At 44.8% G+C, this 25,698-nt stretch overlaps 1 protein-coding gene across 1 annotated transcript; it reads left to right on the forward strand.

The window, feature by feature from the left end:
* Nucleotides 1-266: 266 nt before the first annotated feature.
* LOC140481774 (cytotoxic T-lymphocyte protein 4-like) lies at nucleotides 267-20,061 on the forward strand. Its single transcript, XM_072578307.1, has 5 exons — nucleotides 267-330; nucleotides 12,132-12,503; nucleotides 14,991-15,091; nucleotides 16,257-16,389; nucleotides 18,202-20,061. Exons 1-5 carry the CDS (start codon nucleotides 267-269, stop codon nucleotides 18,234-18,236), a joined length of 705 nt encoding a protein of 234 aa, XP_072434408.1. The 3' UTR covers nucleotides 18,237-20,061.
* The last annotated feature ends 5,637 nt before the right edge of the window (nucleotides 20,062-25,698 follow it).

Genomic DNA, 25,698 nt, shown 5'->3' on the forward strand with positions numbered 1-25,698 from the left:
AATGTAGGGGTAATCTCAGCAAATGTGATTTGCTGCTTGGTGTTTGAATAATTCTGAATCAACTGAACGGGAGTTACTGTGTTGTTTAAGATAGCTTCCTAAACTGTGAAACAGAAAATCTCCCTCGTCAGCCTCCTACACAGTTTTGTTATCTAGGCCGTGGCTGCTTGTAGAGAAGCGACCACATCCTGTCAGTTAATTGGCTTCCTTGTGACTATAATAGTCATTGTTCCTGCTTCATCTGAGAAGGATAAACCACGGGCATCATGAAGCGTCTGGGTCACTTTGCCGCTTGGTTCCTCTGCCTTCTAGAGGTCCTGCACACACCAGGTAATTATTTCTGCTCTTTTCTCCTCTGGTCTCCTACAGCATTATATTACTATGCAGTCTAGATTAGAGTGGTGCTGGAAAAGCATAGCAGGTCAGGCAGCATCCGAGGAGTAGGAAAATTGACGTTTCGGGCAAAAGCCCTTCATCAGGACTGAACCCATTGATGTGCAAGAGAAGGATTTATATTTTGATTCATAATCTGTTTGATCACCCAGCTGACCAGTGCTGGTATGGGCTGTTGGCTTAGATCTTGGAACATCACCCACTAATGTTGACTTTTTGGTATTAAGTGTTAAATCAAGGAGGTTTTGGAAAACTTGCACAACATGTAAACTTTCAGCATCCAGTTCTCAGCATTGCTCTATAATGGGAATGTAAGGATCATGGAATCACAAGGGAGGCAAGAGAAACGAGGGAATACATGATGAATGGTAGGACCCTGGGAAGCACCAAGGATCAAAGGGACAGAATCCCCACAGTGTGGAAACAGGCCCTTTGGCCCAATAAGTCCACATCAACCCTCCGGGCCGTTCCCCTCCCTATTATCCTACATTTACTCCTGATCAATGCACCTAACCTACGCATCCCTGAACACTATGGGCAATTGAGCATGGCCAATTCACCTAACCTGCACATCTTTGGATTGTGGGAGAAAACCAGAGCACCCGGAGGAAACCCATACAGACACAGAGAGAATGTGCAAACACCACACAGACAGTCGCCCAAGGCTGGAATCGAACCCGGTCCCTGGAGCTGTAAGGCAGCAGTGCTAACTACTGAGCCACCTTGATGTGCCTGTATGCCATTCCTTATGGTATCAAGGAGGTGGATAAAATGAAAATCTTTTATTAGCCAAGGCATAGAGTTTAAGAGCAGGAAGATTATGCTGGAATTGTATAAAATGTTGGTTTGGCCACAGCTAGAGTATTATGTGTGGTTCTGGAACCCATGTTATTAGGAGCCATGTGACTACACTAGAGAAGGTGCAGAGGTGATTTACTAGGATGTTGCCTGGGCTGGGGAGTTTCAGTTATGAAGAGAGATTGGAGAGAATGGGGTTATTTTCCTGAGAGCAGAGGAGATTGAAAAGGGACATGATTGAGATGGATAAAATTATGAAGGGTATAGTTGGCGTAAACAGGAAGAAACTTTTCTCATAATAGAGGGATCAATGATCAGGGACATAGATTTAAGGTAAGGGGCAGGAGGTTTAGAGGAGATGTGAGTAAAAACAGTTTCACCCAGAGAGTGGTGGTAATCTGGAACTGTCTGTCTGTAAAGGTAGGAGAGGCAGAAACCCTCATAACAGATCCGAGGGATACCAGCCTATGGACTGAGTGCTAGAAAATAGAATTAGAATCGTTAGGCAATTGTTTCTGACCGGCAGGGACGTGATGGGCTGAAGGGCCTTTTTCTGTGCCGTGGATCTCTATGAATGTATGACTTTATGACTCCAGCTATGAGGACTTGAGATTACGAGGAAAGGCTCATTTGGGCCTTTTCTCTTGCAGAGAGGATAAATGGGGAGTGTTGGGAAATTTTGAAAGACTTCAAGAGACTGAATAGGGAATGGCTGCTTCCAATGGTTTGCAAGTTGTTAAGAAGGTTGAAACTAAACAATCCCGACAGGAATTGTGAGAAGTGGTTTCACACAATGTTAAAAGGATTTAGAAGGCTTTATTACTATACCTTTGGTAACTAAGAATCTAAGAGTATATGAGGAATTTGAGGTTACAGCAGATAGCTTCAGGTGAAGAGTTAGCAACAGACAACAAGACAGCTCACAGAGCCTCCAATGTTACAATAACAATGATTGATTATTTGGCCTCAGTACCCCTGGATTTAGCTTCTTCTTGACATAATTCCTGCTCATGTTTCTGAATGGATCATGAGCTGAAAGTGGATTCAGGATTGTGAGAGTCTCCAATCTAGTTCCCATTAGCATCCACTGGAAGCAAAAGATTTGCATTTTTGTTGTGTCTATCACAAGTTCAGAATGTCACAGCGTGTTTCGAGTCAATAAAACAATTGGGAAATATAATCATTGTGAAAGTGTAGTCAGCACAGCAGCCAATGTATGAGATAACAAGACGCCGTGACAATAAATGAGATTAAAAACCAGATAATCTGTTTTAGTGTTGTTAGCTGAGAGATAAACCCTGACCCCAGGAAGAATCCCCTGCTCTACATACCTGGGCAGGCAGGAACATGCTCATCCAATTGTTGGCACCTCTGGCAGTGTGGCATGCCCTAAATGCCACACATGTTGAACTGAAAACTCTGGATGGGGCTGGGGTTTGGTGTGGTACTGGGAAGGGAGGACAGCGAGATAGAATGTAGCTAACGTCTCTGAAACCAGGAGACTTGAATTGCATCCTCACCCATCTTTCAAAAAGAATGGCCTCAAATAACATTCATTGTGTGTTTAGGTCTGAAGAATTGCACTTTGGGCCATACCTGGCCAATGATTGAAGTGGGAAATTTGATCTCATTGTTGCAACAAAGTGTCAGAAGAGGCTGACTGGGCATGCTCACTCAAAGAACAGATACATGTAACAAATACCAAGAAAGTGCTGGAGAAACTTAGCAGGTCTGGATAGAGAAACAGAGTGAACTATTTCAGGTGCAGTCAGACTCCTTTTCGTACAAAGTCATCCTGCACTCAAAATTTTAACTCTGATTCTCTCTCCACGGATGCTGCCAGATCTGCTGAGTTTCTCCAGCATTCTCCATGTTTGCCTCAGACTTCCAGCACTGACTGCATTTCACTGTGATTGGAATAGGAATCTGTGGTACCCTTCAGAGTGGTACCCTCCACTTTAGACCATAAGACCATAAGACATAGGAGTGGAAGTAAGGCCATTCGGCCCATCGAGTCCACTCCGCCATTCAATCATGGCTGATGTGTATTTCAGCTCCACTTACCAGCGTTCTCCCCGTAGCCCTTAATTCCTCTAGACATCAAGAATCTATCAATCTGACAGGCGTCACTGCCATACCCTGGAGACCTGGGGACACAGTGCTGGCAGTGCCTTCCAGTACCTCACGCAGGTAGGCCTCAGTCTCAGTTTAGATCCATACGGTTTGCAGGCTGCATGCTGAAGAGAAACAGACAGGGCTATTCTCTACCCAAGCAGCATCTTGTGCCTGGCTCATAGACAGGGAGCAAGTGCAAGGAGCCCTGGAGGACTTTGACTAACCAATGTTCTAGCCAAATGCAGAGCTCATCCGTAACTGGGATTTAGGTGCCTGAGCTTGAAAAGCCAGCATACAGATGGGGGGGTCTTTGATTCAACATCACATGAAAATCCACAGTGCAAATCTCTTGTTTGAGGTTTTAATCCCTTATTTGGAAATCAAATACCTGAAATTCGGTTACTTAAAGGGTGAATTTTTAGAGGCATTCTATTTCACAATTTCAGAATAACATTCTGTAAGGCAGAAGGGAAATGTTCAAAGGCGCACAGATGGAGTTCTGATACAGATCAGTTCTGATCTAATTGAACAACAGAACAACCAGAAAGATATGAGCACAAGCATTGTTTCACTGAAAAATATCTCAGAGAGAAAAACAAAAACGTTGCATATGTTTCTATTTATTTGTTCATGGAATGTGGGTGCTACTGGCTCGGCCAGCATTTATTACCCCATCTCCAGTTGCCCTTGGGAACGTTGTTGTGAGTTGCATTCTTGAACTGCTGCTGTTTATGTGCTGTACATAGGCCGACAATGTCATTATGAGGAATTCCAGGATCTTTATCCAATGACACTGAGAAAACCAACAATACATATGGAATGACACCATTTCCCCACTCCCCCACACTCTCCCAAAACACAATTCTGCCATTGTTTCTCGAAATCCTTTAATTGCCAGTCCTCCACCCCAATTCACTGTGCACTTCCAAGTAGTCTGCAATCTCACTCTTAATAACAGACTCCAAAATCTTATGAATGACTGTAATCAGGTTAATAAGCGTATAACTTCCTGTCTTCTGCCTCCCTAATATCTTAGTCAAGGGGTGTCACGTTAGCCATTTTTTAGCCCTCTGAGACCCTCCCTGACTCCAGTGATTTCGGAAAGATCGCCACCAATGCCTCTCCAATCTCCTCAACTAACTCCTTCAGAATTCTGTAAGGGTAATCGTGGGAATTACAGACCAGTCTGTCTTAGGTCAGTGGTGGGCAAAGTATTGGAGAGGATTCTGAGAGACAGGACTAATGATTACTTGGAAAACCATAGTTTGATTAGAGATAGTCAACATGGCTTTTCGAGGGGCAGGTCATACTTCACAAGCTGAATTGAATTCCTTGAGGATGTGACAAGACACGTTTAAGAAGGTAGAGCAGTGGATGTGGTGTATATGGATTTTAGGAAGGCTTTTGATAAGGTTCCCCATGGTAGGCTCATTCAGAAAGTAAAGAGGCATGGGATACAGGGAAATCTGTCTGTCTGAATATAGAATTGGCTGGCCCATAGAGGACAGAGGGTGGTGGTAGATGTGTACAGTGTGGAGCTTGGTGACCAGTGGTGTTCCGCAGGTATTGGTTCTGGGGCCTCTGCTCTTTGTAATAAACAAAAAATAACAATTTATATGTGTGCAAGTTAGCTCGCTGAGCTTGAAGGTATGTTTTCAGAAGTTTCGTCACCATGACTAGGTGACATCATCAGTGTGAGTATCTGCTGAAGTGTTGGTGATATGTCCAGCCTCTCTATTTATAGGTCTCGGTTTCTTAAAGTGGGTGATGTCATTTCCGGTTATTTTAACAAGAGAATGTAGACAGGATCCAAATTGATGCATTTACTGATGGACTTCTGGTTAGAATACCATTCCTCTAAGAAGGTCCTTGCGTGTCTTAGTATGTGTATGTGCTTTGTCCCAGTCAAAGTGGTGCCCTTCTTTGTCTGTATGTATGGAACCTAGTGATAGTGTCTCATGTCTTTTGGTGGCTAGTTGGTGTTCATGTCTCAATGTAACACGACAACAGGACAATTTCAATGGTGGAAAAATGATTTTATATACACTGTTTAATCAATGTGTGTGTGCAGATAAGTCACATTTTTCATATGTGCGCAACACATTGTAAATGAACAACAGAGACACAGTTAACGAAAAATGACGCATATGATGTATAAAATTGATAAAACATTAAAACATGATTTGATCCTCTCAACGTTCCCTCCTTTTCTGGGATTCCCAACTCTAATCTCTCATTCTTAACAGGATGTGTGCTCCAAATTCTTGATTCAGCCTCATTTTCCAGTGGTCCAATGTCCACTTATGTCTCTCTCTTCCCTTTTAGATATCTGAGAAAAACTCTTGCAATCTTCTTTTGTAATACTAGCTAGCTTACTCTTATATTTCATCTTCTCCCCCTTCATTGCTTCTTTAGTTATCCTCTGCTAGCTTTCAAAGACTTCCCAATCTGCTGGCTTCCCATTAGTCTTCACCAAATTGTATACTTTTTCTTTTGCTTTTATGCTGCTCATCACCTCCCTTGTCAGCCATGGTTGCCTTTAATATGTCTCATCTTCCTTGGGATGAATTTCTGCTGTACCTCCCAAATTACTCCACAAAATTCCTGCCATTGCTGCTCCACCATCTTCCCTACAAGGCTCCCCTTCCAATCGACTTGAGCTAGCTCCTCCCCCATGCCTTTGTAATTACCTTTAGTCAATTGTCGTACTATTACATCCTATTGCAGCTCTTGTTCTCAAATTGCAAGATGAATTCTAACGTATTACTGTCACTGCCCCCTAGGTGTTCCTGCACTTCAAATTCCCTAATCCAGTCTTCCTCATTACACATCACCAAATCCAGAATTGCCTGTTCCCTCAAGAGTTCTATCACAAGCTACTCTGAGAAAAAAAAATCCTTGTGGACGTTCCACAGACAACTTTTCTTGGGATCGGCGACCAACCTGATATTCCCAGTCCACCTGCAGATTGAAATATTCAAGCTATAGCTTGTGACTGCCTGGAACACAGCATCAATGTAACTCTCCCACCCCCACATCTGCCACAGCTTCTGAAGTTCTGATCCCAGCTCATTAACTCTGAGCTGAGGTTCCTTGAGCTGCAGCCACTGATTGTAGATATGGCTCCTACGTCATGCAAGAACAACTTTTCTCACATAGTTAATTAGCTTTTTCACGTATTGTTCAGAAAATATTATTTTCAGATAGTCCCCAATTTATTATACGCCTTTCTGAACCTACTATTATTATTTAAGGCTAGTCCTTCATTAACCAATCAGTTGACAGCTTCTCTGTGATGTCACTTAAAATAATTAAAACACCAGAATGATCAAAATCCCTGGGTTGAAGTAGTGCTGCCTTTCCCTCACTCAGGTGACTCTGGACACCTTTTCCATTGCATAGGCCACATAATCCTTGGGTTTCAATGGTACTCTTTACCCCTGGCACTGCCCTTCCCCCACTCATTTGTGACTCATGAATCCCATCTAGAATATATTTTGTTTCCTAGATTGACATGCATGTGGCTTTGTTTAAATGTCAACAATGGCACACACCTCAGGCACCAGAAACAGATCACCATCCAGATTAACAGTGTGCTGGTGGTAGGTCCACACTCTTGTCGTCACTCAGAGCTGTTGATCTGTATCTCAGTGGAACAAGCTGCAGTCCACTGACAAAGAATATAGGCTCATCTATGTCATTCACTCCCACACCTCGCACACACAAAGGTTGGCCTTTTGATTCAGCAGAGGACCTCTCCCTCTATAGTTGCTATAAGTTATGGAACAACCCCAACACCATTCCTGTTGATTGTTTTTGCTCAACGTTCACCTGCAGCCAGACAGGATGCTCGAAGGAAAGCCCAGTAAAACTTGTGAATGCTAGACACTGGTCTGACTTGTTTTGTACACCTCAGAACAGCGCTCCAGTATGACCAGTACACTAATTTGCAGGTGTTCTTGTTTTATTTACTGGTTTTTCCCTCTGGGACGTGACTGGAGTAATGGAGAATAATGAGGGCCAGTGGCCTGAATTTAGTGCCTGAGTTGATGGGGGCAGTGGAATGTTGGAAATCAGAGGTCAGTAAGTTACAACTTGCTTCTTGCAATATAAGACTGGGGCAAATTTTCATCCTCCTCACACAATTCACAGTGCAGAAACAGGCCGTTCAGCCCAACTGATCTGCCCCAGTGTTTATACTCCAGATGCACCACGTCCCACTTGAATTCACTCTTATCCCCCCGCCCCTGTATCTGTCTATATACTTCTAAACCAAGCATGCGGCAAATGTCCCAACTTCTCCCCCTGCTATCCCTTATACACACCAGTAGTGTCAGTGGCCACTCCACCTGCTCCTGGTCATGGCTCCTGCCATGTTCAGTTCTGTCATAGGGCCATATCTGTTCTGTCAGTATGAAATGACAGCCCTGGGTGTTTCACTGCGGATTACAAAATCTAATTCTGTGCCTGGACAAACTTGCTTTTAATCATGATGGTTCTAACTTGACCACAGCCAAACAAGCTGCCTGACTTCATGATTTGTTCTCTACTCATGCTTTATCTTGCGGTTCAAACTCTGTGGCTTTGTTGTGTGTGGCTAACCTGTAGAAAACCACGCAGAAATCTCGACTGACCGGCATATGGTTAAGAAACAGCCCTTTCAGAACTGGCTGTCTATTTCTATTTATCCACTTTCCCCTTTCAGTATAAATCAGTCAAATCTAACCAACAGTCTCTCCCTAATCTGTTGCTTTCCTTGTCTCCTTTTATCAGATTGATACTCGGCACTCACTCCTTCCTCTCTGATCTCTGAATTCCCCATCCTCCCTGGACTAATAACAAGGGCCATTAAATCCCTCTCCTCAAACACATTTTTTCTAAGGACTTCAACTCAGGCAAACCCTCACGTTCTCCTGATCCCATGCGTTCGCTGTGTTTGACGAAAGGCCCTTGCTCATTGTCTGCTAATGCTTCACCTGAGCCAATTTTCTTGGCAGTTCTTTTAAAATATTTTTAGTTTACTATTTCCCTGTACAGTCTGGGTGTGGGTAAAGAACAGATCCGGAATCTACCTCAGGCAGTTGTTACTTTGAACTGCATGCCTCCAACTTGTTAAATGAGCTAACCGCTACAAATCAGTAACTTGAAATAAAAACCTGACGGGGAGTAAGTGAGGACTGCAGATGCTGGGGATCAGAGCTGATTGACCTGCAATCTTCTTCCTGACCTCTCCGCCCCCACCCCCTCTCCGGCCTATCACCCTCACCTTAACCTCCTTCCACCTATCGCAATCCCAACGCCCCACCCTCCCCCCCCTCCAAGTCCCTCCCTTTTATCTTAGCCTGCTTGGCAAAGCCTCCTCATTCTTGAAGAAGGGCTTATGCCCGAAACGTCGATTCTCCTGCTCCTTGGTTGCTGCCTGACCTGCTGTGCTTTTCCAGCAACACATTTTTCAGATAAAAACCTGACAGTCCACTCATCATTTGCCAACAATTGATATCATCACATAGAATCCCTACAGTGTGGAAACAGGCCCTACAAGCCCACACTAAGTCTCTGAAGAGTAACCCACCCCACTACTCTACATTTCCCCTGACTAATGCACCTAACCTATACATCCCTGAACACTATGGGCAATTTAGCATGGTTAATCTGCCTAACCTGCACATTCTTTGGACTGTGGGAGGAAACCAGAGCACCCAGAGGAAGCCCATGCAGACACGGGGGGAATGTGCAAACTCCACACAGTCACTTAAGGCTGGAACAGAACCTGGGCCCCTGGCACTTTGAAGCAGCAGTGCTAACTACTCAGCCACTGTGCCACCCATATCAAATGCATGTTGACCACTTGTACTTAATGTGGGACCTCCCCTGTTCTTTTGCTATAATTTGAAGTTCACTGCTACTTCGGGGGTTGTCGTACAGTTTTGATCCTCTATCCAATTATTTTATGACCCGAACAAAATCATCAGATTATGTTACAATCTGGTTAGGAGCCAGGAACCTTTATTTTTAAAGTAAAATGAAAGTAAGATCCAGGGGACTTACAAAGCCGCAAGTTTTACAGATCTCAGAAGTCAAGACTTTACTACACAATTTAGAATAGTAATACAATGTACAACACATATCTTAGATTAGATTACTTACAGTGTGGAAACAGGCCCTTCGGCCCAACAAGTCCACACTGACCCTCCGAAGAGCAACCCACCCATACCCCTACATTTACCCATTCACCTATCACTAGGGACAATTTAGCATGGCCAATTCACCTAGCCTGTGGGAGGAAACTGGAGCATCCGGAGGAACCCCACACAGATACGGCGAGAATGTGCAAACTCCACACAGACAGTTGCCTGAGGCGGGAATTGAATCCATGTCTTTGGCGCTGTGAGGCAGCAGTGCTAACCACTGTGCCACCGTGCCACCCATATGTGACTTATTTCTAGCACCAGAATTGACAAATGGTAACCATAGGTAATTGACTATGATTCAACAACCCATCGTTCACATCAAATAAGAAATGTTAGATTCATAGAGTCATAGAGATGTACAGCATGGAAACAGACCCTTCGGTCCAACCTGTCCATGCCGTCCAGATATCCCAACCCAATCCAGTCCCACCTGCCAGCACCCGGCCCATATCACTCCAAACCCTTCCTATTCATACACCCATCCAAATGCCTCTTAAATGTTGCAATTGTACCAGCCTCCACCACTTCCTCTGGCAGCTCATTCCATGCACATACCACCCTCTGCTTGAAAAGGTTGCCTCTTAGGTCTCTTTTATATCTTTCCCCTCTCACCCTAAACCTGGGCTCCCCAACCCTAGGGAAAAGACTTTGCCTATTTACCCTATCCATGCCCCCTCATAATTTTGTAAACCTCTATAAGGTCACCCCTCAGCCTCTGATGCTCCAGGGAAAACAGCCCTAACCTGTTCAGCTTCTCCCTATAGCTCAACCCTCCAACCCTGACAACATCCCTGTAAATCATTTCTGAACCCTTTCAAGTTTCAAAAACATCTTTCCGATAGGAAGGAGACCAGAATTGCACGCAATATTCCAACAGTGGCCTTATCGAGTCAAATTCCATGGCTTTCTCAGTAACTCCCTCCGGATGTTAATGATATAATGGGTCACCAAATCTTCTTAATATTTGTGAAGGATTATAGTTCTACACTTTGCCAAACATTCTCTCAGGAGACAGGCCATCATGGACTGCCTCAGCAACTGCTCCTGTTATGGTTGATCACATACTGTCCAGTCCTGGGTTCACACGCCCCCAGGCTCTGAAACAATTCTCCAGTGCTTATTTGCCAGTACAACTCCAACTTTTCACTGACAGCTAACTTCACCAATCTAAACCTGTCTCTGGGTATTTCCTGAGCTCTGCTCTTGCTCAATGTATGATCCCGTCTCATCCTCACAGCTGCACTGACGTATTAACATAGAACATAGAAAAATACAGCGCAGTACAGGCCCTTTGGCCCTCGATGTTGCTCCGATCCAAGCCCACCTAACCTACACTAGCCCACTATCCTCCATATGTCTATCCAATGCCTGTTTAAATGCCCATAAAAGAGGGAGAGCCCACCACTGCTACTGGCAGGGCATTCCATGAACTCACGACTCGCTGTGGGCTTCTTCTGAGCTCCCCATGGCTTTCCCCAATATGTCGTCCCATTTCAGATCCCAGGAGTCCAACTCTTGGCTACCTTTTAATTCCTAGTCCCTGTGTTTGTTCAAGTAGCACAGAACCACCCAAATGTCTAGACTTTTTCTCCGTTAAACAGTTAAAATTCATTCATCCTCACATGGGGCCTGCCCCTATCTCCGTCTCTCTTTACAACTGTCTGTGACCTCAGCAATGATTCTCAGTGGCCCTTGTATGGTCCTAAGTGACCTATTGAAATCCTTACACTAAGACCCATCAGTTCTACAGGGCAGTATTGAACACTGCCTACCCCCTACTCCAGAACATTTCACAGAGATTCCTTGGTCCACCTGGATATGCAGAACACAAATTTTATCATACCATCTTGTTTTTACTTATCCTGCTAATGACTACAGATTTGCAAAATCATTAGAATTAACCATTACAAATAAAAATTGTCTATAATGATGTTTTACTTCCATTGATGGGCCATATTGGTTTGATGATAAGTGATTGAAGTCTCGATTGCCAACTTCCTCTACCTCTCTCACACACTTTGCAGACCCTCCTCCCAACTCTTCCACCCTCCTTCACTCACAGCAGCCCTATTCCCATCTCCCTCCACCCTCACCCACTCAGCAGTTCCTCTTCCCACTCCTTCCATCTCATGTATCTTTTGGAGATGGCTCCACCTGATGTCCTCAACCAACCAACCAGTGGAAACTTTCCTTCGATAACAACTTCCAAACCCATGACAACATCTTTCCACTTCCATCTGGAAGGACAGCTACATGGGAACACCATCACCTGCATGTTCCTGTCCGAGCCACTCGTCATCCTCATTTGGAAAACATTGCTGTTCCTTCAGTGTCACAGGGTCAGAATACTGGAATTCCCTCCTTAAGGCCATTGTGGGTCTTCCTACAACACACAGACTGCAGTACTTCAAGAAGGCAGCTCACCACCACCTTCTCAAGAGCAAGTAGGGATAGGAAGTAATTGCTTGCTCAGCCAACAACACATATAGCCCATGGAAGAATAAAGAAGAATTCTTACATTTCCACAGTTGAAGCCACAGCTTAAATGATACTGTTTGACCCACTGTTCAGTAGTTATTTGTTTCTGCTTAAGATTAAGTTGTATTCCTTTGTCTTTCCCCCTCTCTGCCTCAGCTCTCGCGCTTCAAGTTCTTCAGCCTCGACGAATCCTGGCAGACAGCCACAACGTCACTCTCGAGTGTGCGTACAACACCACTGGAGATGGACCTTTTGAGCAGTTTGGCATCACCATTTATAAAGGAGAACCCAAGGATGACACTGAGGTCTGTGCTATGTCCTTCAATAACAGTGCAAATCGTTTCAAGACGGCAACTGCTCCAAACTGTCAGGCACATGTCCAGAACGGCAGTGTCTCAGTAACACTCAGTGGGCTGAATACATCCCAGAGTGACTTGTACATTTGCCACATGGCGAAAATACATCCGCCTCCCTACATCGAGGGCAAAGGAAATGGGACTTGTATTTTCATCGCTCCAGAGATGCCTGGTGAGTGCAGACATCTGAAATAAAAACAAAATAACTCTCCACGCACTTGGGCAGCAACACTGGATTGAGAAAGACACACAGTTAGCATTTCAGTCTCACAGTCTTTTATGCAGTAGAGGCATTTACAGAGAATAGGTTTTTAACTGGGGAAGATCTAAAGCAACAGACAGGAATGAATAGTGAGATTCTATGAAGGGCTTTTGCCCGAAGCGTCGATTCGGCTGCTCCTCGGATGCTGCCTGAACTGCTGTGCTCTTCCAGCACCACTAATGCAGAATCTGGTTTCCAGCATCTGCAGTCATTGTTTTTACCTCCTAGATTCTAAAGGATACTCAGGCTTGTGTCCTGCATCAATAGAACCAACAGAGAGGAATCTCAATTTTTACTTTCTTCATCCATTGGATATGGGCATCTGCTGCCCACATCTAATTGCCCTTGAACTGAGTGCCTCACTCAGGGGTTGGTCAGACCGGCAGATTTCCTTCCCTGAAGGATGTTAGTGAACCATTCACTTTTCCACTTGACAATTGTTTCATGGTTGTCATCATTGAGACTACCTTTTTTATTCCAGATATTATTAATTAAATTTAAATTCTTCCCGTTGTCCTGATAAGACTTGAATGCGCGTCCCTAAAACATGACCCTTGCACCATAAGACCATAAGAAACAGGAACAGCAGTAGGCCATTCACCCCCTCAAGCTTGCCTCCACCATTCAATAACATGATGGCTGATCTGACGTTCCCCACATCCATTTTCCTGCCTTTTCCCCATAACCCTTGATTTCCCTACGGATTGAAAATCTATCTATCTCAGCCTTAAATATAACCAAGGAGCCTGCTCTCTGTGGCAAGGAGTTCCAAAGATTCTCAACTCTCTGAGACAAGAGATTCCTCCTCATCTCAGTCTTTAATTGGGCCTCCCTTTATTCTGAGACTATGACTTCTGGTTCTAGACTCTCTCATTTGGGGAAACAGCCTCTCAGCAATTACCCTGTCAAACCCTTAAGAATGCTATATGTTTCAATGAGATCAAATATCATTTTCTAAATTCCATTGAGTAGAGTCCCAACCTGCTCAACCTTTGCTCATAAGACCATCCCTCCATACCAGGGATCATCCCAGTGAACCTTCTCTGAACTGCCTCCAATGAAACAATATCTTTCCATTACATTATATTTAGTAAAATGAGTACTGAGCTGGGCTTAATGAGTGGCTCTATTGGAGTAGGTACATTTATTTTCTAGCAATCCTGAGGTCAGACTGGCCAGGAGTACTGAGAGCAGTTCGGGCATCAGACCTCAGGGTGAATAATGATGGACTTGGAGGAAGTACAATATAGATTGAACTGAATAATGTCTGAATTCCAAGGGACAAGGTTGAAAGAGAGACTAAACAAGCCAGGTTGCATTCTCTGGAAGTTACTAAGTGGAAGTGTAAAAGACACTGAGGTGGACAGACAGGGAGAATCCATTTAGATTGAGGAATGTAGGGCTAGTGACCATCATCTAAAAATTCGACTTTTCAGAAATGAAGTTAGAAATTTGGAACTCTCTACATCAAATAGTAATTGATGCTGGAAAGTTGGTTAATTTTCTCACTAAAATGGATAGTTCACTGATAGGTAAAGGTACGTAATGATTTAGGCTCCAATCAATTGTGATCCTGTTGAAAGGGAGAACTGGTTCCAGGGTCTAAATGGTCTCCTCATCCCTATTCCTATATTATGGGGTGGATTAAATGACCAAAGTGCGTTACTGTCACTTTATAGAGTGCAATAAAAAGGAGGCAGTGATAACAGACATCAGTCATAACAGACATTAGCCATGACAACTTAACATAACGCAAATATGGAAAGGGAGAATTCAGCACAAACTGCTTCTGAAATGCTTTCCATTTGGAAGAATTATCAATGCTGCCAGTGACAGAAAGGAAGAGAGAGTCATCAGAAATGGAGATTCAAAACTGTGAAAATACAGTGGAGGCAACAAGGGCAGAGAGGGAGACTCGATTAGTTCTTGGGATGTTAGTGTGACTTAAGAGCAACACTGAGAGCAGTTCTCTCAGTGGCTGGTGAGCTCCCTGTTGACTTGCTGCAGACCTTGGAGTGTCGGATCACCCATAGCGTTGCCAAGGCTTTTGACCCAGTGACAGTGAAGGATGGCAAACATAGTTCCAAGTCAGGATGGTGCGTGGTATGGAAAGAGAAAAAGACAGAGCCTATGAATGGAAATGACAACACACATGGACTGAATCGGAGGGGGTAAAATATGGAAAAAAGGTAAGAAGAGAGAGAGGGACAGTGAGAGAGAAGACAAGAGAGATGGCACAAGGTGAGAGAAAGAGGAAAAACCAAACTATTCCTGCGCAGTCTGCATCTGTCAGAATTGGGGTGCTGGTGGTTTAATGTTTAAAGGTGCACTCTGCCTCACTGACCAGTTCTGCCGTCAAGACAGAAAACTGTGATAACATTGTTCTGTGTGTTTCAGAGGCAAAGCCATGTCCAGAATTCACTCAGTCCTTTATGATTGTATTGGTCATCGCTGCACTCTTCATGTTCTCCAGTATCTTCATTTCCTGCATACACTGGGTAAGTATCACAAAGGTTGGGAAATGGAAACGCTAAAATTGACTTCATTGAGTGTCAACCATAGTTTGCCAATGGCTTACTGGGTGTCAATACCAAGTGTCTCATAGGAGAGTTTAAACAAGGCCAGAGGACAGATTGCTGGCTACAGGATTGTGAGATCATGCTTACAGACTAAGGTATTGGTTAATGAGTGTACAGGACAAATAAACCTAGGTTGTCAAGTAACAAGTGCAGGTTACCAAACATTGAAAACAAATTGTCAAATACTAATTACTGAGCGCAGGTGACTGAACACAGTGTACACATTATGAAAGAGTCAGGTCAGGTTATTGTGTGCACACTAACCCCCAAGTCTACCTAATCACTCACTCCCTCAGGCCTACCTTCCCACTTCCTCCCTCAGTCCAATCTCCTCACCCCCTGCCCTACAACTGGAAACACCCTCTTCTAACCCTTCTGAGCTCCTTAACCTCTCCCTCACTCTATCTTCCACCTACCCACATTAAAAGGAGTGAGACAGAAACAGGGAGAGACAGACTAACAGACAGGTAGACAAAGAATTGGATAAAGGTAGATGACAAGAGAGGAAGAAAGAAAGATTGATAGGGACAGAGAGAGAGAGGCGGACAGGTAGAGGGACAGACAGAGATGGAGAGAAAGAGACCAAGAGCTAGATAGAAAGAAAGACTCAGAGTGATACTTCAAAACCTCCAAGTAACTCAGACCTATTCCTTGCAACACCTGGTGTTGAGGAAGTCAGTAAATTATAGAGACCACGAAGAACTACTACCCCAAGACAAAAGGAGCTGTAGTGGAAGATCCTGCCCCTCCATCAACCCTAGCCCAACATCAAACACAGCCATTGAGTCAATCCACAGGGAATTCCCTAACAAGCACCATGTGCAGTCACCTCAAACAAAGTACACGGCAGTGGAAACCCATTCAGCAGGAGATGAAAGTAACATCTGGTCAAGAGGTCAATGGCCAGCTCCCCCTTCACAATCTCACCTTTCACACTCACATGCACCCCTACTTTTCTCCAGTCCTCTTCCTCTCTTCCTCCCCCTTGCCGTTCCTTGTGCTCTGCTCCTCCTGTCTGTCTCTCCGTTGTGTTTTGTCGTGTTAATGTGTTTCTCTGCTCTGTGTTCAATTTCCCCCTCCACAGCCTCTTGGTACCACCGCTTGTATTCTCAGGATGAAGGAGGCAGTTGACATGAAATGTGAACTGATTCACAATTTTGACGAGCCTGCTACTGCTACATGGACTGGCCAGCGCTGGGAGACAGGCCCAAGGCAAGGCAAGTACATCCAAGCTGGACTCTACCACTCTCTCAAGCCTCTGTGCCATCTCCCCTGCATCCCTTTCAAAATATATTTTCAAGATGCCGTTGGCAAGTTTGGTGTCAATTCCTACTCACCCTTCTGAAGGGTTGGCCTGTGTTCCTTGACCAACTGGTAACAGAGTGACTCACTGGACAGCTTTACAAAGTCGTTACAAATCAACGATATTAGTGTAGAACTGGAGACCAGCCATTAATGGTAGGTTACCTTCCACCAATGACAGTCAAGCTTTTAAAGACAATCTGTCTGCATCATGGTCGCTCACACTAGTTTTAATTTCTAGAACATTTATTTGCTGAATTTAACTTCCCAATTAGCCACAGAGGGGAAGGCATGTCCACCTTGCCTATTCAGTAATATGACCCACAATACCACCAAGCCCTTTATACTCCTTTCTCAAGCTTGTTGCTTTCTCTGCAGCATTGTTTCTGCTGTAGCTTATGTCTTGTGTCCACGCTTTTCTTTGCCAGTCACCCCACCACTCACCCCTCCCCCAGCACACTGACACATTCCCAGAATGGATGACTCCAATCACCTCCCCTCGGCTCATGTCAACAAGAGGTGTTCAGGGCAGCTGATTTTATTTTTGTGCCAATGTACGCGCACTACACCATGAGAAGGATTTCTAACTCACCTTTCGAACTGATTTTCTCCCGTCCACCGTCCATGATTGAACACCCTCCAACCCATTTACAGCTAGTTCACAAATCCCTTTCCCCTCACACAGGTTCCTCCTTCCAGTTTGGAGGCACATTGATTCTGTTCAACGATGGAAGAGAATTTGGTTCATTACCAGTTGACTGATGGGTTTCCAGAATTCCCCTGAGTTGGGAAGATTTGGTGTGATCTAATTAGTGTTTAAAAGGCGAGCAGGATATGGACTGGCAAATACAGAGGAGCTGCTTCCTCTGTTGGAGAAGGTACAGAAAGGAATGTCAGCTTGGAACAAGAATTGGGTCATTTGTGAGAGGAATCAAAAACACCTTTTCTAATAGGCAGCATGGAGGCTCAATGGTTAACACTGCTGCCTCTCAGTACTAAGGACCCAGGTTTGATTCCACCCTCGAGCAACTGTCTGTGTGGAGTTTGCACATTCTTCCCATGTCTATGTGAGTTTGCTCTGGTTTCCTCCCACAGTCCAAAGGTGGTTTGGCCATGCTAAATTGCCCATAGTGTCCAAGGATGTACAGGCTAGCGGTGTTAGCCTTGGGAAATGCAGGGTTATAGAGAGAAGACATACGGGTGTGTCTGGGTGGGGTGCTCTTCAGAGAGTTGGTATGGGCTGAACAGTCTGCTTCCACACTGTTGGGGCTGTAATGAAGGATGGTGGGTCTGTGGAGCTGGGCCTTTTTGGGCTGTCAAGAATGAGATTGACCAATTTTGTTGGTTAAAGGATATCAATAAACAAAGGGCAAAAGGAGGAGAATAAAACTGAGGTGCACATCATGCTGTGACCTAGCATAATAGTGAAGCAGCCCATGGGGCAGAATGGCCACATCCTATTCTAATTCCCTGCACGTTTGGATGAATGGTATCATTCTCTTCTAGAACCAGCAGAAAGATAACAGTGACTTATTACCATTTCAGGTGAAGACCTCATCATTTTGATATAAATTTTCAATTGACAGTCCTTAACCCAAGATGTCAGGAAGTAGTGTGAGTCTGTTCTTGGGGATGAAGGATGACCCTGAGTAATATTGCCATCGTTGCATCAATCTGAGCCACTTGGATTTACAAAGTCTTTCTCTGTCTGTTCCTTTCTTGTTCAGAAGTTGCTAAAGAATCGAGAAGAACAGAACAATGAATACGTGAACATGGAACCTCCTAAACACAGCTCTGGAAGAAGACGAGGGAACCACATGGGCTACCGCACGTAACACAATGTCATGTATCAAACTCACCGAGCGGTGCAACTGAGGCCTCTCCTGAAGAGATCTGGGCAAATCCTGGAAGATTCCTGAAGGAGCTTCACCCTCTTCATCTTTTCCACGTCCCTCAATGAGTTGGCGTAAATGCCACTGACTTGGGTGTTATTTGAATTCTCTCCAATGTTTGTCGAAGGCAGCAGGCTTGTGCAGTTCAGAAACACAGGCACTGCAAGATAATATTTAACCTCTGTCACACACAGGAAATTGGAGCTGGGCCAATCCTCCCAGAGGCCCAGGCTTCATTGCAGTTGCATCAAGCCCTTCCACATCCAACAGTACTCCACATTATATACCCTTCATTGAAAATTTTCAAAAATAACATGGGAGTCGGAACCCAGTCAAGTAAGGCTGACTTGCCCAATTTCATTAACATGTTTCTTAATGTTCCTTTCTTAATCCCCCTTCCCCATAACCCCTGGCTACCTTCCCAATTGCACCATATATGACTCCAAGGGTTGAGAACATCCCTTGATATCTACTCCCTCATTTCCTTTCTCCCTCTTTGTCTCTCTTTCTCTGACTACACACTCTTTTTCCAACCCCCTCTCTACTTCCTCCTCACTTTCTCCCCTTCCCTTTCTTTTCCTTCAGTCCCTTTCATTTTTGTCCCTCAGTCTCCTGATTGGGAGGCCATGCAGAGACAGAACAGACAGATACAGTCAGACATTGTGAGACATAGTCATCAACATGAGAAGACACGTTCAGCACCAGAGTGAAGTTTACTTGAGTTGATATTCAAGCAATATTAATGTAGCTGATCATACCATTGCTATTAATGCTTGTGTCTTTGTATATTGTGTGGTTTTGTGTGTCTGTGTCCTCATATGTACCTGCAATTGTGCTATGTCCCTGTGTGTGTGTGTGTGTGTGTGTATGTGTGTGTGTGTGTGTGTGTGTATCTGTCTCTGTGTATGTGTTTCTCTCTTTCTCTCTCTCTCTCTCTCTCTGTGAATGTTCACTTTCCCAGTTCCTTCTTCCTGTGAACTCACAGGAATGTCAACGCAAGTGTTATAATTATGTACCTGCGTGTTCACCTGTAAAAAGCCTTATCAGTCCCAAAACTGTTTCAAGATTCCTTCTAAATTGTAAAAAGTGTAAAAGTCATTATCATCCTATGAGACAGGAACGATGAAATAGTGTCTTAATCTGCTTATGTAAACAATCCAATATTTATATCAGGTTATTACTGGGTTTGTATCAGCATTTCCACTATCTCAAACTTTGTGCTACCCAAATATTGCTGTACAAAGTGGTACACCAACCAGGTCCTGGCTCTTTAATATGTCACATATGAACATACAGACCAGCTGATCCACCAGCCTCCTCACACTAACAGGCTGTACAGAGGGAAGGTGCTCACACAGAGATGGTCCTTGAAAGGAGGTTCTGAAAGGCCACAGCAGCACAGCCTCACATTGGACACAGACTGGAGCAGAGCAGGTACAGATCCAAGCACCAGCTCCAATAATACCTGGATCTTGAATGAATGTTCAGAGACACATGAACTCACTCTCACAAGATTGTTGCCTGCCGATACTACAAATTGCTTGCTCTTTTCTTCAGTAGGTAGACTTAGTATGATGTCAACAATGAATATGCTTGTGCGATAATTGCTACTTGTAGACATCTGTTCCTCAATAAATTGTCACATTGAACTCATTCTGCCCATATTGTGAATTCATGTTAATCAACCATTAAGTAATAAATGGACCCTTGTCATCACCAAGACTCCTATACTTTTTCAGACTGTTCATATCACCATTTAGGGGGAGACACTGGCCCAGTGGTATTACTGCTGGACTATTAGTTTAGAGACAGAGTAATGTTCTGGGGACCTGGATTAGAATTCCACCACAGCAGGTGATGAAATTTGAACTCAATAATAATCTGAAAATAAAAGTCTAATGCTGAATCCGTTGCTGATTGTTGGGAAAAATCCATCTGGTTCTGCAATGAAGGAAATCTGCCATCTGGGATGGCATAGGGGATCTCAACTGCCAGTCTGAGGCTGGTTAACCTTCCTCCTCAGCACTTTCCCAGAGGTCTCACTGCACCTTCCTTCACTCAGATACGTTACACTTAACAGCAGTGGTGAGAACTGAGCCATGCTCAAGGATCCCAAGGGCAAAAGTGCCATTTGCCTGGTGCTGCTGAAGAGCAGCACTACAGGGAGGTAGTGGCTGCTGCTGGTGTGACACCCATCTAAGGCCTTGAATTGCCTCTGCATCGGGGCATCCTGCTCCATGAATCACTGTTATGCCCGAAACGTCGATTCTCCTGCTCCTGGGATGCTGCCTGGCCTGCTGAGTTTTTCCAGCACCACATTTTTCATCTCTGGTCTCCAGCATCTGCAGTCCTCACTTTTTCCCTTTACTAGACTAATACCTGGATTGGTCAGGATGTTTTATGAAGGAAGATTGGACAGGCTAGGTTGTAACCACTGAAGGTTAGAAGATCCGACTTGATTGCAACATAAAAGATCCCTGACAGGACTCGACAGAGTAAACGTGGAGAGGATGTTTTCTCTTGTGGCAGACTAGAACTAGGGGTCACTGTTTAAAATTCAGGGATCATCCATTTAAAACCGAAATGAGGTCTGTTTTTCTCTCAGACAGCCATGGTTCATACAATCATACAGCTGGGAAACAGACCCTTTGGTCCAACTTGTCAGCGCCGACCAGACATCCCAATTTGACCAATTCCATTTGCCAGCATTTGGCCCATATCCGTCTAAACACTGCCTATTTACATTTAATTTGGGAGGCATAGCGGGAATTCACCTCGAGGTAGAAGAAACATATTAAGGGGAGGACGACAAGGCAGCCATTGCTGTCAGGAGACGTCAGGGACAACAAATCTGCAAGGCTCAACTTTTTACCAAACCTCCTCTGAGTGCACTTCTTTGTTCGGACATTTATACACTCAAACCCCTTTAATTCTCCACCTTACATAACGTGGCTCCCGGAAGGGTGTAACTGTGTTGAGTATTTGCATTTATTCAAATTAAAGATCATTTCAAACCATGTAATACCAGCCACAAGGCTAATCTCACAAAACAGCAGGAAGTTTCTAAAGGTCACATGGTCCTAAGGTTAATTTATTAGCTTTGATAGTGGATTGGCTAACCAAATGAAAGCAGAGAGTTGGGATAAATCGGTCTTTGACTGCAAATAAATGCAAATATGAGAGGTGGCAAATGTTTTTTTCTCATTAGCAAGATGTAAATAGTGGGTCTTCAGGCCCAGGTACTTAGCATCTAGACAAGTGGTTTAGATTCAGGGGTAGTAGGTACTATAGTCATATTTGCAGATGACTCTAAAACAGATGAGAAAGTAAGTTGAAATGAAGAAATAAGAAATTTACAAGTGGATATGAATAGGTTAGAAGGATGGTCAAAATTTAGCAGATAAAGTGCAAAGCAGGAAAGCGTGAGGTCAACCATTTTGGTCATCAGGACGGAAGGGCACTTTTTTTCGAAATGGAGAGAAACTTCAGAATACTTCAGTGCAGTGGGATCTGGGTGACCCCTGTATGAATCACAGAAAGCTAGAATGCAAGTACAGCGTGTAATTGAACAAAGAATAATAATAAAGAAAGCAAAAGGGATTCTGCCATTTATTGCTAAAGGAATAAAATGCAAAAGTATTGCTGCAACCGTGCAAAGCATTAGTGAGATCGCACCTGGAGTACTGCATATAAATTTCCTTTATTTTCAGTTATGGGATGTGGGCATCACAGGTTGGCCAGTATTTATTACCCATCCCTAGTTACCCTACAGGAGATGCAGCCTTCTCGAATTGCTGCAGTCCGTATGCTGTGGGTTTGCCCACAATGCCATTAGGGAGGGAATTCCAGGATTTTGATCCAGTTCAGGCAAGGAACAGTGTTGGTAAGGTTGTCAGTCAGGTTGGTGAGTGATTGGGAGGGGAACTTGCAATTGGTGGTGCTCCTTTATATCTGCTGCCCTTGCCCTTCTAGATGGAAGTGGTCATTGGCCTGGAAAGTGCTGAATAAGAAGCTTTCATGAATTTCTGCAGTGTATCTTCCAAAATGCATCACCTCGTGTTTGCCTGGATTGAACTCCACCTTCCATTTCTCTGCCCAACTCTCCACTCTATCTATATTCTGCTGCATTCTCTGACAGTTCCCTTCACTATCTGCTACAATGATAGTGCACTGCACTGATTATAGCGATGAGGGGGTTGGCTAATGAACAGTGTAGTTTAGGCATATAGAGCTCAGAAAAAAAAAGGAGATCCAATTGAAATATATAAGATGCTTAAGCGATTGATAAAGAACAAAGAACAGGAACAGGCCCTTCAGCTCTCCAAGCCTGTGCAAATCCAGATTCTCTATCTAAACCCATCACCTAAGGATCTGTATCCCTCTGTTCCTTGCCCATTCATGTATCTGGGAGAAAGTGAGGACTGCAGATGCTGGAGATCAGAGCCTAACAATGTGTTGCTGGAAAAGCGCAGCAGGTCAGGCAGCATCCAAGGAGCAGGAGAATTGATGTTTCGGGCATAAGCCCTTCTTCAGGAATGAGGAAGGTTTGCCAAGCAGGCTAAGGTAAAAGGTAGGGAGGAGGGACTTGGGGGAGGGGAGCTGGGAATGCGATAGGTGGAAGGAAGTTAATGTGAGGGTGATAGGCCGGAGAGGGGGTGGGGTCGGAGAGATTGGGAAGAAGATTGCAGGTCAAGAAGGCAGTGCTGAGTCTGAGGGTTGGGACTGAGATAAGGTGGGGGAGGGGAAATGAGGAAGCTGGAGAAATCTGAGTTCATCCCTTGTGGTTGGAGGGTTCGTAGGTGGAAGATGAGGCACTCTTCCTCCAACCGTCGTGTCGCTATGGTCTGGCGATGGAGAAGGCCAAGGACCTGTATGTCCTTGGTGGAGTGGGACGGGGAGTTAAAGTGTTCAGCCACGGGGCGGATGGGTTGGTTGGTCCGGGTGTCCCAGAGGTGTTCTCTGAAACATTCCGCAAGTCGGCGGCCTGTCTCCCCAATGTAGAGGAGGCCACATCAGGTGCAGCGGATACAGTAAATGATGTGTGTGGAGGTGCAGGTGAATTTGTGATGGATATGGAAGGATCCCTTGGGGCCTTGGAGAGAAGTGAGGGGGGAGGTGTGGGTGCAAGTTTTGCATTTCTTAGGGTTGCAGGGGAAGGTGCCGGGAGTGGAGGTTGGGTTGGTGAGGGGTGTGGACCTGACGAGGGAGTTGCGGAGGGAGTGGTCTCTCCGGAACGCTGATAGAGGTGGAGAGGGAAATATATCCTTGGTGGTGGGGTCTGTCTGGACGTGGCGGAAATGACGGAGGATGATACGACGTATCCGGAGGTTGGTGGGGTGGAAGGTGAGGACCAGTGGGGTTCTGTCCTGGTGGTGATTGGAGGGGTGGGGTTCAAGGGCGGAGGTGCAGGAAGTGGAAGAGATGTGGTGGAGAGCATCGTTGACCACGTCGGAGGGGAAATTGCGGTCTTTGAAGAAGGAGGCCATCTGGGTTGTTCGGTAGTGGAATTGGTCCTCCTGGGAGCAGATGCAGCAGAGGCAAAGGAATTGAGAATATGGGATGGTGTTTTTACAGGGGGCAGGGTGGGAGGAGGTGTAATCTAGGTAGCTGTGGGAGTCGGTCGGTTTATAGTAAATGTCCGTGTTGAGTCGGTCGCCCGAGATAGAAATGGAGAGGTCTAGGAAGGGGAGGGAGGAGTCTGAGACGGTCCAGGTAAATTTGAGGTTGGGGTGGAAGGTGTTAGTAAATTGGATGAACTGTTCAACCTCCTCGTGGAAGCACGAGGTAACGCCGATACAGTCATCGATGTAGTGGAGGAAAAGGTGGAGGGTGGTGCCAGTATAGCTGCGGAAGATGAACTGTTCCACATAACCGATGAAGAGGCAGGCATGTATCAGTCTAAATACATCTTAAATTACTCTATTGTGCTCCCTCTACCACTTCTGCTGGCAACATGTTCCAGGCACCCACTATCCTCTGTGTATAGAACTTTCCACACATATTTCCCTTAAACTTATCCCCTCTCACTTTGATCTTATGACCCCTAGTAATTGAAGCCCCCACTCTGGGAAAAAGTTTCTTGCTATCCACCCTGTCTATACCTCTCATGACTTTGTAGACCTCAATCAGGTTCCCCCTCAATGCTAATGAAAATAATCCTAATCTACTCAACCTCTCTTCATAGCTAATGCCCTCCATACCAGACAACACCCTGGTGAACCTCCTCTGCACACTCTCCAAAGCATCCACATCCTTTTGGTAATGTGGCGACCAAAACTCTACGCAATATTCCAAATGCGGCCAAACCAAACAGTAACATGACCTGCCAACCCTTCTACTCAATGCCCTATCCCATGAAGTAAAGCATGCTGTCTGCCTTCTTGACCACTCTATTGATCTGTGTTGCCATCTTCAGGGAACAGTGGACCTGAACACCCAGATCTCTCTGTATATCAATTTTCAGCAGGGCTTTTCCATTTACTATATAGATTGCTCTTGAACAGGATCTTCCAAAATGCATCACCTCATATCTGCCCAAATTGAACTCCATCTGCCGTTTCTCCGCCCAACTCTCCAATCCAGCTGTATTCTGCTGTATTCTCTGACAGTCCCCTTCACTGTCTGCTACTCCACCAATCTTAGTGTCATCTGCAAACTTGCTAATCAGACCACCTATACATTCCTCCAGATCATTTATGTATATCACAAACAACAGTGGTCCCAGCACTGATCCCTGTGGAACACCACTGGTCACAATTCTCCATTTTGAGAAACTATCTTCCACTATTACTCTCTGTCTACTGTTGGTCAATGTTCTTTGTCCATCTAGCTAGTATACCCTGGACCCCATGCGACTTCACTTTCTCCATCAGCCTACCATGTGGAATCTTGTCAAACGCCTTCCTGAAGTCCTTGTATATGAAATCTAGCGCCCTTCCTTCATCAATCAACTTTGTCACTTCCTCAAAGGGTTCTATTAAGTTGCTAGGACATGACCTTCCCTGCACAAAATCATGTTGCCTATCACTGATTAGCCCATTTTCTTCCAAATGTGAATAGATCCTATTTCTTAGTATCTTCTCCAGCAGCTTCCCTACCTCTGACATCAGGTTCACCGGTCTATAATTACCTCAATTATTGCTGCTCCCCTTCTTAAACAAGGGGACAACATTAGCAATTCTCCAGTCTTCCAGGACCTCACCCATGTTCAAGGATGCTGCAAAGATATCAGTTAAGGCCCTAGCTATTTCCTCTCTCATTTCCCTCTGGATAGATACCATCTGGACCTGGGGACCTGTGCACCTTAATGCCTTTTAGAATATCCAACACTTC

Source organism: Chiloscyllium punctatum, chromosome 10, assembly GCF_047496795.1.
Source record: "Chiloscyllium punctatum isolate Juve2018m chromosome 10, sChiPun1.3, whole genome shotgun sequence".
NCBI lineage: Eukaryota > Metazoa > Chordata > Chondrichthyes > Orectolobiformes > Hemiscylliidae > Chiloscyllium > Chiloscyllium punctatum.

Coding starts and splice junctions, on each gene's coding strand:
- LOC140481774 (XM_072578307.1), top strand. CDS start 267: ATGAAGCGTCTGGGTCACTTTGCCGCTTGGTTCCTCTGCCTTCTAGAG. Junction 12,504..14,990: donor CATCGCTCCAGAGATGCCTG/GTGAGTGCAGAC, acceptor TGTGTGTTTCAG/AGGCAAAGCCATGTCCAGAA. Junction 16,390..18,201: donor GGAGACAGGCCCAAGGCAAG/GCAAGTACATCC, acceptor TTTCTTGTTCAG/AAGTTGCTAAAGAATCGAGA.